The following is a 14,528-nucleotide window of genomic DNA, read 5'->3' on the forward strand; positions in this document are numbered from 1 at the left end:
TGCTTCCATGAGATGTTTCCTGTTGCCTCGGCAGTGGAATTCTAAACTTGACTCTGCCAGTTAGGCTTTTCTTTTGGTGACACCAGGATACCTCGTGCTTTACCCACATGGCCTTGCGGCCTTACTTTTCCAAGGTGTGGTCTCTTTTTTTGCATTCCCAACACCAGTTGGCATGGGGATGGAGGATGATGGTGGGTGGATGGTCATGGATGTGTGATGTTGGTCTTCTTTTTTTTTTTTTTTTTTTTTTTTCGGAGCTGGGGACCGAACCCAGGGCCTTGCGCTTCCTAGGTAAGCGCTCTACCACTGAGCTCAATCCCCAGCCCCCGATGTTGGTCTTCTAAGATATCACTTCCACTCTCCCATTCCCAGCATAGATGGACACCACACTCCCTTAATCTGGGCTCCCAAAGGTTTTATCTTGGCTGCCAAGGAAAACATTGGACAATAGCCACAACTGACCCCCAGAGAGCCCAGATGAAAGCCAACTGTGGGTGCCCTCATACATGGGCTATACAAGTGTCTCTCTCTGTCTTCTGCAGCCCTTTTCTATATCAAAGGCCTTTCAGCCAGTATCCAGGTCAGGGCTGTAGATGGTGGCCAGAATCCTGTGGATCCTGGCAGTGCTGAGGCTACAGAAGATGGTCCCTCCAAGATTATTTCGAAGGCCTGCTGAGTCTCCGAAGTCTCTTGAGTTGACTGAGTAGCTCAGAGATAAAAGGCTGAGGAGAGAGAACTGAGATCAAGGCAGGAAATCACAGGCACTATGCTGCCCTTCCTTAATCCCTCTTTAATTCTCCCCAGAGCAAGAGATGGAAAGAAGGATCAAGGGCCAAGCATTCCTCTCATAGGCTCCTCTCTTTCTGTCGTAGCCCGTCCCCCACTTTAAGACTTCCTCCTAATGCAGAGCAGAATGTGCCTTACCTCTCTGTTGCCTGGGCAGTCTTGGAGAATGGCCTGAGGAAAAGAGAGCAAGTTGAACCAAGCCATGGTACTCCCCACAAGCCCACCATCTCCCAGGGATCCTCCCCTGAAACTTGGTTCTAGGCAGCTGGCAATTATCTCTGCTGTGTACAGCTAATACAGTAGGTAGCACTTGTCATGCCACCCGAGAAAGCAGGCCCTCGGCCCCATGCCCAGCTTCCCCTGCATCCTACCTCCAGCTGAGTCCTTTGCTCGTCTGTGGACAATTCCATTAGAGCTTCCAGATCGATCTCGGGCTCAGAAGTATCTGCTTGACCCTAGTTGAGAGTAACAGAGGCGTCTGGAATACCTGGTGCTAGAATGGCAGTTACTGACAGGGACTCACCCACCTCCTCATCTGCTGATCTTCATATTGATCCCCTCCTCAGCTCACTCAGTGACCATTGATTTTCTTATTGGTAAACGTTTACTAGGTACCTACTGTATTCTAAGCAAAAGAGTTAAGAGGTCTTCACATGTGCCTGTACGCTCAGTGCTTGGGCTAAGGACAGATGATCATGAGTTTCAGACTAACCTAGACGTCATAGTAGAAAAGAGAGGGGGAATGCCTTGTGGACACTGCTCAGCAGATAAGGACACTAGCTGCTTTCCCAGAGAGCCTGAATCACATCTCTAGCACCTCACAGAGGCTCACAGCTGTTCACACTTCCAGTTCTAGTGCTTCCTGTACCTTTTTCTGGACTCCCTGAGTGCTCATATTTGGAGAACAGATACATATGCAGTTGAAACACCTACACACACAAAATAATAAGATTTTTTTCAGAGTGCGGTGGTAAACAACTCTAATCCCAGCACTCGGGAAGCAGAGGCAGGTGGACACCTATGAATTCAAGGCTGGCTGGCCTGGCCTGTAGAAAGACCAGGGGGTTTTTTTGTTTGTTTGTTTGTTTTTCTTTTCTTTTTTTCAGAGCTGAGGACCGAACCCAGGGCCTTGTGCTTGCTAGGCAAGCGCTCTACCACTGAGCTAAATCCCCAACCCCGAAAGACCAGTTTTAACAACAAAGTCTTATCAGTAAGTCAACATCTGTGAAACATGCAGTGTAAGCGGATCTAGAGAGACAAAGTAAGATCTGTTCTTGCCTAGGGCTGAAAACTCACAGAGGGAATGATAACTGACTGCAAATGCACCAGGACCTGGGGGATAAAGTATTCAAAGTTGTGGAAACCTTTGCTTAAGCCCATGAGATACAGAACACCATGGCATTGTACACTCTTAAAGGTGTGTGAAATAGCTGGACATAGTGGAGCATGACTTTAATCCCAGCACATAGAAGGCAGGGGTAGGAAGATCTCTGAGTTTGAGACCAGCCAGATCTATATAGCAAGTACCAGACTAGCCAGGGCTATATAATGTTTGACCTCGCCTCAAAAACAAACAAAACAGGTAAATTGTGCAATAAGTGTCATATTAAAAATCATAAGAACACTATTTCTAAAAGTTAGTCATGAGCCACTACATAAAAGTTGTCGACATGAAGCATAACAAGAAATGTTTAGTATCTGGGTCCCACAAGGACAGAATACACTGAGGTTGTCCTCTGAACCCCACCTCTAACAATAAAATAAGTTAAACCAGAAAATTTAAAAGTTACAGTCTGCCCCATGTGTCAGTTTAATCTCTATGCGTTGGAGGCAACCTAGACTAATAGGCCAGCACAGCCAGGACTACACAGAGATCTATCTCAAAACAAAACAGTTACAGTCACAGACGCTGGAGAAGAAAGCTCGGCAGTAGAGCAAGGACTGCTTTTCCAGAGAGCTGAGCTGTGTTCCAAGCACCTACATCTTCACAACCCCATAACTGCAGTTCCAGGGGAATCTAACCCCTCACTTTCTTGGGCCCCTGCATTCAAACATGCCCATGTCCACATACCCACACTTGGTGGTGTGATTTTTTTTTTTTTTTTTTTTTTGGTTCTTTTTTTCGGAGCTGGGGACCGAACCCAGGGCCTTGCGCTTCCTAGGTAAGCGCTCTACCACTGAAAATCCCCAGCCCTGGTGTGATGTTTTATAAAGGGCAAAATACATCCACTATATTTATTTTGGTCACTGTAAAAAGGCACATGTTATTTCATGTTGGTTTGTATTCAATAAAGGTGACTTTGTAAATTATGAATAAATTATGAGTAAATAAAACAGATCAAATAATGTAGCAAAAAGAAAAGAACCCTCATCTACCTTCCTTCTCTTTCCACTGTTAGCACTCAAGAGCTTTTGCTTTTTTTAAAAATCACTATTGCTTGAGTCAGCCCCACTCCCTGAAGCTCTAACTTCCTCCCACACTTCTTTCATGTATAGTTAACTTCATTCAAAGCTCATGGACTTTATATGTGTTTGTCAAGGGATGGCAGCTGGGCGGTGGTGGCATAGCACTCAGGAAGCAGAAACAGGCAGATCTCTGCTCAAGGCCAGTCACAATAAACAGATATATAAACAAACAGGGAGATCAATAAATGAAAGCCTGTTGTATGTCAAAGATGAAAGTGAGTCTTAGGAGTATAACACCAAGACAGACAGACAATATGATCCTGCATTGAAAAGCCTACAGACATCTGAAGGAGCAGTTACAATAGATGGTAACAGACATGCCTTGATGAGAGAACACAGGAGCCATGAGAAGGAAAGTTCACATATTACTACAGGAGCCATGGGAAGGAGAGCTCACACATGACACAAGAGTCATGGGAAGGAGAGCTCACACATGACACAAGAGTCATGGGAAGGAGAGCTCACACATGGCCACAGGACCAATGGGAAGGAGAGCTCATACATGGCCACAGGAGACATGGGGAGGAGAGCTCACACATGACCACAGGACCAATGGGAAGGAGAGCTCACACATGACCACAGGAGCCATGGGGAGGAGAGCTCACCAACCCAGGGCTCAAAGATTCCTGGAAGAAGCCATCTCTGAAATCTGGAACATACGAAATAACTAGATACTGGGTAGTTCTGTCAGTGGAGTGCTTGCCTACCATGTACAAAGTCCTAGACTAAGGCCTCAGGACCGGCATAAACCCAGAATACACTTGTAACCCCAGCACAGGGGAGAGAAACATAAGATCACACCCTTGGCTACTAAATGTGAGATGATGCCCTGTCAAATAAATAAACAAATAAATAAATAAATAATTTAATTAATTAATTAATAGAAGTGGGAGTTTCTGGTTTCACTGGAGACCCAGTTTCATTATGTGATGTTTTTCTGGAAACTGTCTTGTGAGAGGATGTTTTGCTGAGAACAGACATTGTGGTATTTCTTTGGAAGCTGTCTGGTAAAAGGTCATGTAATGTTTTGCTAGAGCAGATGTGTGAAAGGACTCATGATATTTGGGAAGAGTATAAGTATAATCCAACTGACAGATGCTCTGGCATTGATTCAACTTGCTTTCTTCACTGATCTCTGCTTGTCATAACCTCATAGAGAGGAACACACCAAAGAACTTCTTGTTGTGTTCTGGCTGAATCTTGCCACCTCAGCAGAGCCTCGAGGTTTCTTCTAGATTGAGCTGCTAGTGCTGATTCCTGTTGGTGTTTTGCTAGTAGACTGGACTACAGACAATAAAGATTAGACTCCCCCAAGGAACTACTTCTAAACAGGTCCACATCCCCCTTATCCTATTAGCCAGCTTCCTCCCCTACCTTTGGTCAGTGGGCTATAAGGGAGGTTGAAGCATTTAAGAACCCTTAAGAAAAATATAAGCCTACAATAAGTAAACAGACAAACAAATAAACGTCACCAAATCTTGATGCTTAGGGTCAGGAGTGAGTGGTAAGCATTAGATTATTCTCATAATGTAGTTAACTAGAAAACCACCCAAAATATACAGTCAGATGTGAGAGCACACACTTGGTCTCAGCACTTGGGAAAGTGAGGCAGAAAACTGGTGAAAGCTTTAAACTAGCCTGGGCTACATGTCAAGTAACAGGACATCAGGGTTACACACACACACACACACACACACACACACACACACACACACACACACACACACACACGGGGCGGGGGTGGAGAAAGAGAAAGAGAAACACACAAGCAGCCAAGGTCAGTCTTGCAGTATATACCTTTGACCCCAGCATCCAGTAAGCAGAGCCAGATTGATCTCTCCTGGGTTCTAGGCCAGCCTACTCTACATAATGAATTCTAGATTAGCCAATGCTCTACAATGCTCCCCCTACTGGGGAGGGCTCAGCAGATGAAGGCACTTACCACAGATTCCATAGTGGGAGAAGAAAACCAATTCTCTGAAAGTCATTCTTTGATATCTACATGTGCATAATGACACACTGAGACACAAATCACACAATAATAAATTTCAGGAAAATGAAAACCAGCGGGTGTGGTGGACCATGCTGCCTGTAACCCCAGCACTCAAGAGTCAAGGCAGGAAAATCAGAAGTTCAAGGTCATCCCGGGCTACATAGAAGGTTTGAAACTAGCCTGGCTACAGGAGACTGTTTCAAATACTACAAGAGGTGGGAGGCTGGAGAGATAACATCTACAGTGCTTGCTACATATGCGTGAGGACCTGAGGCAAATTCTCAGTATCCACATCAAAAGATGGCCTGTGTCAAGTGCCTGTAATCCCAGAGGCAAGGCAGAGCTAGGAGTATGCCTGGAACTGGCTGGTCTGCTAGTCTTGCTTACAAACCAGCAAGCCCTGAGTTCCAGGGAGTGACCCTGTCTCAAACATACAAGGTGTGGACAGGGCCAGAAAGATGTCTCAATGGTCAGGGGCCCACATCAGGCAGCCCACAAGCTTCTGTAACTCCAGGATCCCTCACTTTCTCAGCATAGACACTGCCCGCCTGTGCTAAGTGAGATGGATGAAGGTAAAACGATCCTACACATAAAATAGAAACAAATGTCTTAAATGTGTTCATTTTCTTTTATGTGTATAAGTGTTTTGCTTGCATGTATGTGTGTGTCAGAAGAGTGTCTGTGGCTGACAGAGAGTGTGCCACATCCCCTGGAACTGGAGTTATGGATGGTTGTAAGCAACCACGTGAGTGCTGGGAACTGAACCTGGGTCCTGTAATAACAAGAAGTGAGCCTAAACTTGGCTATCTCTCCAGTCACAAAAAAATGTAATTTAACAAAGAGTAGACAGCTCCTGAGGAGAGACATCTGAAGTTGACCTATAGTTGACGTGAGTGCATACACACACACACACACACACACACACACACACACACACCAATAATAATAAATTAATAATAGAATAAAATGTGAGGCATGGATATACATACCTGTTATCCCAATATTTGGGCTAAAACAGGAAGTCAGCCTGAGCTTCATCCCTCACAGGGCATTTTGGGCTACAGAAGGAGACACTGTTTCAAAAAAACAGGTGGCTGGAGAGCACCTGGATTAGAGCAGTAGCTGCTCTTCCAATGGATCTGGGGTCAATTCCCAGCATCCACATGGTGGCTCACAACTGTTTGTGACTCCAGTTCCAGGAAATCCAACAACATTGCCGGGTTCTTCGGGTGCCAGACAGAAACATTCGCACATATAAAATAATATTAAAAAAAAGAAGTAGCATTTCCAGACATTGGACAATAGGAACTTGGGGCTATAAACCAAGAAAGAATAGAAACGAGTAAGCAGCATCCTTCCTGGCTTGTGTATCCCCGGCTCCTGCTTCCAGGATCCTGCCATTTGGCTTCCCATCCTGACTTCCTTTGAGAATGAAGGGTGATGTGAAAGTGTAAGCCAAATAAACCCTTTCCGGGTTGGGGATTTAGCTCAGCAGTAGAGCGCTTGCCTAGGAAGCGCAAGGCCCTGGGTTCGGTCCCCAGCTCCGAAAAAAAGAACCAAAAATAAATAAATAAATTAATTTTTTAAAAAAAGAAAGAATAGAAACAAGAGATTTCTCTCCAGAAGCAACTGTAGATCCCAAAGGCCAGAAGACCCAAGTGATGTCACAGAAGCCATGTGACAGAGATCAGCCCTGGAGAAGGTGGAGGTAGCTAGAAGTCACTGGTCTGATTTCTGGGAAGGACAGTTATGGTCGGCAGAGGAGGCACTCTTGAGTTTGGGCTGAGCGCTACGATGGACGTTCAGGACCAACTAGAGGGCTAAAGGCACGGAGGTGGACTGTTCTCACACCTAGTCCAGGACTGGACACGAGTCAAGTCTGAGCAATGAGCTGAACAGTTACTGTTGAGCAGGAACTCAATGGAGACCTCAGAAAGGTCATTCTACACTGGGAGCACCAATGAATCCCTGGATTAAAGGCAACTTTGGACTAGTCCAACAAAGTTTAGGAAAAAAGTCTCAGATCCACAAGTAATACCACCAAATAAAACAAAACCCAACACTCCTCGAACTCCTTGAACAAAGTTTCGTTTTGTTTGTTTTTGGTGTTTTGTTGTCGCTGTTGGGTTTTTATTACAGCTACCTTGACAGGTACCTTGGCTCAGATATTAAGACCACACTAGGCAGCTCAGAACTGCCCATAACTCTAGCTCAGGGGATTTGATGTCTCCGGCCTGTAAGGTTGTCCCCAGCACTCATGTACACATACTCACACAAAGACATGTACACAAGTAAGAATAAAAAATGAATCTTAAAACATTCCCAGTTACTTAACATTCAATTCACAATGTCCACAACCCAATCACGTTGGATACAAGTCAGTGATGGAGTACTTAAAAAGCATGGGAGAGAAGGCCTGAGCTTATTTCCAACACCACACACACACAGACACACACACAAATACACAGACACACACACATTCACATATATGTACACACACTCACACATACATACAGAGACACACAAACACAACACACACACACAAACACGAATGCAGACACACACAAACACACACACATACACACAGACATACACAAACAAAATATACAGACACACAGAGACACACAAACACACATACAGACACACATAAACACACATAGACACACAGAGACACACACACATACACACACACACACACACACACACACACACAAACACAGAGATAAGACAGACCACTAATCTCAGAAATGGCAGACATCATGGAGTTTCTAGGTAGGGAAACAAGAAAAATAGAAGATAAGAAATCCAACTGAAGTCTAGCCGTGTAGTACACTCTTGGAATGTTAGCACTCAGAAAGGCTGAGGCAGGAGAATCAGAAATTCAAAGCCCATCAGGAAAATTTAGTAATCCCCTGTCTCAAAATCAAGAGTAAAGGACTGGCCAAAGGGGTGTGGAGAAATGCAGCTGAGGTGGTAGGGTGCTTGCCTGGCACGCACAGGCTCTGGGTTTAGCCCAAGTACCTCATAAACCAGGCATGGGGACACAGGCTGCACCTAGCACCTAGGAGCTGTGTGAACGGTTAAGAGTTCAAGGCCGGGGCTGGGGATTTAGCTCAGTGGTAGAGCGCTTACCTAGGAAGCGCAAGGCCCTGGGTTCGGTCCCCAGCTCCGGAAAAAAAAGAACAAAAAAAAAAAAAAAGAGTTCAAGGCCATTCTCAGTTCCATAGAGAGTTTGAAGCCAGTCTTGGCTACATTATATCCTATCTTAAGAAAACAACATAACAACAACAAAACCCAGACAGACTGACTGACAGATTGACAAAAAATAGATGGATTAAATGGATGGAACTTAGCAGTAAAGGTCTTGTTTTGTCTCCTATACAGGAGGTTCTGAGTTTAATCTCCAGTATGTTCCATAGCAATAAATAATAATAATAATAATAATAATAATAATAATAATAATAATAAAACCTATAAAACGGTTTGGTGTGGTGGCACATGCCTATAACCCCAGCACTCAGGAAGCAGAAGCAGGAACATTGCTGAAAGTTTGAGGCCAGCCTGAGCTACATAGTGAATTCTAGGCCAACCAGGGCTACACAGCAAGACTCTGTCTCAAAACACCAAAAATAAAAATAAAAGAGGCATGGAGGGGTTGGGGATTTAGCTCAGTGGTAGAGCGCTTGCCTAGCAAGCGCAAGGCCCTGGGTTCGGTCCCCAGCTCCGAAAAAAAGAAAAAAGAAAAAAAAAGAGGCATGGAAAGCCTCTAGAAGTCATCATGTTTTAAATAAAAGCTTTATCTGATGGAGTTAACAGCATATTTAATCCTGCAAGAAAATGGTTAGAGCAGCAGCCCAGGGTGTGGCCTCAGAGGGGGAGGTAGAACAGAGCCTTGGCCTGCCCACCATTCATCATCTAACACTTGTGGGTCAGAATCTCAGAGGGCAGGGCAGAGCCAGGGCAAGGGGGTCCATGCCGTAAGGCCAGCTATCCTGAAGTCTTGATTTCAAGGCTAGTTTAGGCTATATGCAAGATCTGTCTCAAAACTAACAAAATCGCTGTAAAGAGAGGACTCGGGGGCCATGACAGTGGCCAAGTGGGTGGAGGCGCTTGCAGCCCAAACCTGACCACCTGAGTTTGATCCCTGGAACCCACATAAAAATGGGGGAGAAAGCCAACTTCACCAGGTGGTCCCCTCTACACACTGTGGCACAAACTCCCGCATTTATCTATCATGTGCGCACACATCCATACAATTTTTTTAAAAGTTTGTTTGCTTTTATAAAAAAGACTCCTGACCCCCAAACCATTACTATCCCGTTTATGTATCTAATGAATGCTGAACACGACTGGTGCTACAGTAAAACGTTGGTAATAGAGGACTGCATCACAGACCCAATAGTTCTTTCAAATCTCCTCATCCCTGGTGCCAGGGTCTTGCACATGCTAAGCACATGCTCTACCATGGAGCTCCACCCTCAGTCCTTCACATATGTTTTGGAATTCCCAGAGAATAACAGCCCTGAAATGGAAACGTTACGGGTTTTTTTTTTTTTTTTTTTTTTGGAAAGTCAGTTGTGTCAGATGGTGCACTGCTGGGGCAGACGCGTGAAGGAGTGTTTTCCTGAAGCAGACACAGGTGAGATGTTTTGCTAGGGCAGACACATGAAGGAACATTTGGCTGAAGCAGACACAGGGAAAAGGTTGCTTTGCTAAAGCAAACATGTAAAAGGACACATGATGTTAAGAAGGACCAACAGACAGCGGATGATGCTAGATGGCATTGATATACCTTAACGGTCACCCTTTGTCATGAATTCATAGAAAGAAATGCACCAAAAAGCTGTTCTAGCAGCTTCCTCAGACTCGGGCCGATTGGCAGGGTGATTTCAACTGAATCAGACTCACATGCAGTTTTGCCAAATCAAACAACTTTGCTAACTCACGTGGTGAGGCAAGATCCACGGGAGGACCCGTGATGATTGGCGGGTGTATAAATAGCGGGTGTATAAATCAGTGTCCCAGTGGACACTGATGGGGCGTGCATGGCTAACTCTGCAACACATCATTGTTCTCACGTCTTCACTGATCTTAACTTCATTGACAGAAGCACAGCAGAAAGCTTCTCCTGGCGGCCCTGCTGGCTCTCGTCACTCTGCTGACTTGGGCCAATTTGGCTGAGGCCTGGCAGTTTCTGCTGACTCGTGTTTGCTACCCTGACTCTACTGAACTGGACTGGTGGGATATCCTGACAACACAGATCGAATTTGCTCCAAAGAACAATTTCTAAACAGGTCCACTTCCCCCATGTCCTAATAACCATCCTTTTCCACTGCCTCTGTGGGTGGTGGGCTGGAAGGAGGTTAAAGTATTTAAGCTGTTACATGGAGCAGTCTTCTTCTTCTTTTTTTTTTTTTTAAAGATTTATTCATTTATTAAATACAAGTACACTGTAGCTGTCTTCAGATACGCCAGAAGAGGGCATCAGATCTCATTACAGATGGTTGTGAGCCACCATGTGGTTGCTGGGAATTGAACTCAGGACCTCTGGAAGAGCAGTCGGGTGCTCTTAACCACTGAGACATCTCTCCAGCCCATGGAGCAGTCTTTTGCCAGCCATTGCTTGATTTTAAACCTCTCTCATCTCAGTCTAACCCAGACCATGGAGACTAGCAATGGAGAACAGCCCAGATGAGCTAACCATGTCTCGTTCATTGACAATACTTGGGGTGTTGTTGTTCTTGTTTGAGACAGGGTCTCACTATATAGAAAATACAAAAATCTGTCTCCCTGTGTCTGCTCCTTGATTGCTGAAATTAAAGGCATGCACCACCATGTCCAACAATACTTTTTAAAAAATTATTATTGCGTGATGGGGGAGTGCAATGGTCAGAGAACAACGCTGTGGAGTTGGTTTTCTCCATCCACCTTTACACGGGTGCAAGGGATCAAACTCAGGTCATCAGGCTAGTGTGGCAGTCACCATCACCTGCTGAGTCGTCTCAGTGGCCCCCAAAATACTTTCGATTTACTTACATATTTTGTGATCCTCAGATTGGAACTGAGGTCTCCCACATGCTGGGCTACTGCCCTGCACTGAGCTATATTCCCAGTTCTTTTCGTATTTTTATTTCAAGATGGCGTCTCACTAAATTGCTCAAGCTAGCCTTGAGCCTGTAATACCTCCCCGTCAGCCTCCTCAGTAACTGACTTTGCAGGCCTGTGCCGCCAGATATGACAACCACACATTTTAAAAATGTAGTAAGTTGTTGTTTTAAAATGTAACTGCCTCAGCAGGAGTGTGTTCCAGCTGTCAGCAGGAAAATCCAGCATCATAGAATTATAGAAGTTCACTCTTGGTGACGTGTCCCTGCTGATACGCACATTAACTTTAATGCAGCACTTGGCTGGCAGAAGCAGTGCTCTCAGTAGATATCTGAGGAATAAGTGGTAAGGGAATGGGAAAAGTCAGAAGAAGAAGTGAGTGTGGACAAACCCTTTTGAGGGCCTAATGTGAAGAGGTTAAGAAGTAGGGGATAGAGATAGTGTATGGGGCCTGCTGTGAAGGAGAGCTCTCCTTAAATGTACAGCTGATTAACTCTCTTCCCAGAAGCCAAATCCTCAGGTTTCTTCTAGAGAACAGAAGTCCCAGGGCCCCCAGATTGTGTGTATCCCCAGATTTAGTTTCTCACAGACCCCAGGCCGGGCTACACACCCATAGGGACATTGGTTCTCTGAGGAAGGAATGTTGAGTGTCATTAAACAAGAGGCACATCCCTGTAACCATTCCCAGTGGTACCGCAGGGCAAGGTGGGCAGGATAGGCCATGGAGGGGTACTGGGATAACAGAATGGAAGCTGGGTACGCTCGGAGTTACCTGACCTCTGTCTAGATGCCCAGCCACTTGGAGCTTCCCAGGCACTTAGTTGCTTCCTGGGGCACCAGTAGACATGTTGCCATGAAACAACGGGGCAGGTGTTGTATGCCAGTCATTGCCTGGGAGCAGTCCTCCCACAGGCCTTGTTTGCCAGTATTATGGGCACATTATGATACTGCCTCCCTCCTCCATCTTCCCCTTGTAAAGTGGGTTCTTTGGCTGCTTCCCTCCTCAGTTGCTTGGCAGGACTTGCCCTGAGATGTCTGAAATATGAGAATTTTTCTTTCAAGGGCACATGAAACACTTCGAAATTGAAACTTAGCCAGTAGGGAGAAACTGGAAGCAGTAAAGTGGGGGTGGCTGGCAGTACCCTGCAAAACCAGAGTAGCCCGGGACCAGGAAAGCTTACCTCTCGTTTCCAACTCTGAAACATCTCTCTACCCTCTACAAGCAGGCTAAGGATGCTTCAGCAGACAAGAGCAATGTGTGTACTAGGCAGTCACAGGATGTAGTGAACTGCAACACTGACCAGGCCCTGTCAATCATCCTTTTCTGCTCTCCTAGTAGGACAGCTGACAAGCCTCACGTGTAAGAATCACAGGCCTGAACGCAGGACCCAGAGATGGAAAGAAGAGGGAGGGGGGAAAGGGAAGGAAGAAGGGAAGGAAGGCAGAAGATAGTCACGTTAACAAACGCTCTTGTGAACAATGAGAACTCCCGGTCTTGTGGGTTAGTCTCTGAGAACCAACCATGGGGCTTCTAACCATCCAGTAGTAGATTTAAATTCCCATTGGCTGGCTGTTCATATAAATACCCAAACTTTCTAGCCAGGGGTCAAACTATAGTCCTAGTCCATGACCCCCTAGCTGCATGACTTTAAACAACTCATTTATATATCCCAGTAGCCTTGAATTAACTAAGTAGCTGAGGATGACTGTGAACTTCTGACCCCCCAGCTTCTACCTCCTATCAGAGCGTGCCTCCATGAACCATGTATACAATGCCAATGCTGCGGATAAAAGCCCAGGCTTCATCCAAACACTCTACCAACTGAACTGTATCTGCAGCCCTAAGTCTCCATTCTCTCTGCTTTAAGATAACAGCTACCCAATGGGATCTGGGGGAGGGTTAAATCAAATAATGCATGCCCAGGCTTGCATTGAGGATAAGACACTGTAAGAGGTCAAAATCTTGCTCTTGATGGAGCAGTTGCTCCTGCTGTGGGATCAGAGTCGGCAGAGTCTACGTAAGAGACCTACTTACTACTTGCCCCATGACCAGGGGCAAGACCTATCCTTCCCCAGGTTGAGGCTGAAGAAAGGCAGCCGGAGCCACACAGTCCAAGCCAGTTGAGGTCATGGTGTCAGTGTTTTCCTTGGCTGTTCTCGCTGTCTGGCTCTGCATTGCCCGTCCTGAGATAGTGCGGCTGGTGCACATCTGTGCTGACAACGTGGTATACACAGTCAGCACTTTAACCATTGCTATGCAACTTGGAGTCTACATTTTGAATTTCATTTCATCTTAATTCACTTAAAGATAAAAGCCACTGTACTCATAGGGACAGTATTGGACAATGTGGCTTTATGCACGAATGTACATTGAAGAGACATAAAGCAACAAAGTCTGGCCAAGCATTTACTCTTCAACTGTCACTTAAATCTCAGAAAGTCTTAGCAAAGAGATATACTAGGCATAGACAGCCCCACTATATAGCTCAATTTTCATAAGTGAAATCAGGCCTTCTCCATAGCACAAAGCCTTAAAGAGATGGTTGAGACTTTTCTTCCCTCTGAAGAGTATTTCACATCAGCCCTCCAGCTCCTTCGGAAGCCCCTAACAAGCTCTCTGGACCTCAGGACCCAAGCCCAGATCCACAGTCTCCAGCAGCCCCCTCACGCTACCTACCTGGAAGAGTTCCTGAACCTGAGCATCTACCCATTGCTCCATCTCCAGCCAGCGCTGCAGATGACCCCGGTCATACTTCACCGTCAGCCGGCTGGGTCTCCGGGACCTGGGCAACTTAGAAATGTCCAAGTGAGTCTTTGACTCTGAGTCTGTGGATGATGCCCTCCTTCTCTTCTCAGAAGACCAGCGGACCTTCTTGTCTGGGTTGTCTGTGTCAGGGTTGGGAGATGTACAGGAAGCAGCGCTTGACGACAGCATGGAAAGATCGGACTGTGCAAGGAGCTGGGGGAAACTGCCAGTCCAGGCAAGACCATGGAGGAAAATGAGGGTTCAGAGAATGGAGGAAGAGGCCCACAAGGAAGAAAAGAGGTGGGAAGAGCGCCAAAGTACCTGGGAGGGGCAGGGGTCAAAGATCAATAGGCCTTTAGTTAGTGCTGGGAATGAGTCTCCTAGCGTCTCTCTGCCAGCCCGTGGCATTTAGAGCCAAATCCCAGCCTGTGT

The 14,528-nt window shown here is 45.9% G+C and overlaps 1 protein-coding gene across 1 annotated transcript; it reads right to left on the reverse strand.

Moving 5' to 3' along the window:
• Positions 1-398: 398 nt before the first annotated feature.
• Ppp1r14d (protein phosphatase 1, regulatory (inhibitor) subunit 14D) lies at positions 399-14,328 on the reverse strand. Its single transcript, NM_172011.2, has 4 exons — positions 14,028-14,328; positions 1,158-1,241; positions 925-957; positions 399-722 (listed from the first exon to the last, which is right to left on the reverse strand). The coding sequence occupies exons 1-4, from the start codon at positions 14,283-14,285 to the stop codon at positions 657-659; spliced, it is 441 nt and encodes a 146-aa protein (NP_742008.1). The 5' UTR covers positions 14,286-14,328; the 3' UTR covers positions 399-656.
• Between the last annotated feature and the right edge of the window lie 200 nt (positions 14,329-14,528).

The sequence above is a fragment of the Rattus norvegicus genome, chromosome 3 (genome assembly GCF_021556685.1).
Source record: "Rattus norvegicus strain SHRSP/BbbUtx chromosome 3, alternate assembly SHRSP_T2T, whole genome shotgun sequence".
Taxonomy (NCBI): Eukaryota; Metazoa; Chordata; class Mammalia; order Rodentia; family Muridae; genus Rattus; species Rattus norvegicus.

Bases quoted from the DNA above. Each gene is read 5' to 3' on its own strand.
- Ppp1r14d (NM_172011.2), bottom strand. From the start codon at position 14,285: ATGCTGTCGTCAAGCGCTGCTTCCTGTACATCTCCCAACCCTGACACA. The intron at 1,242-14,027 runs GTAGGTAGCGTG...ACTCTCAACTAG, and splicing joins AGGTTCAGGAACTCTTCCAG to GGTCAAGCAGATACTTCTGA. The intron at 958-1,157 runs GTAGGATGCAGG...TCTTTTCCTCAG, and splicing joins AGCAAAGGACTCAGCTGGAG to GCCATTCTCCAAGACTGCCC.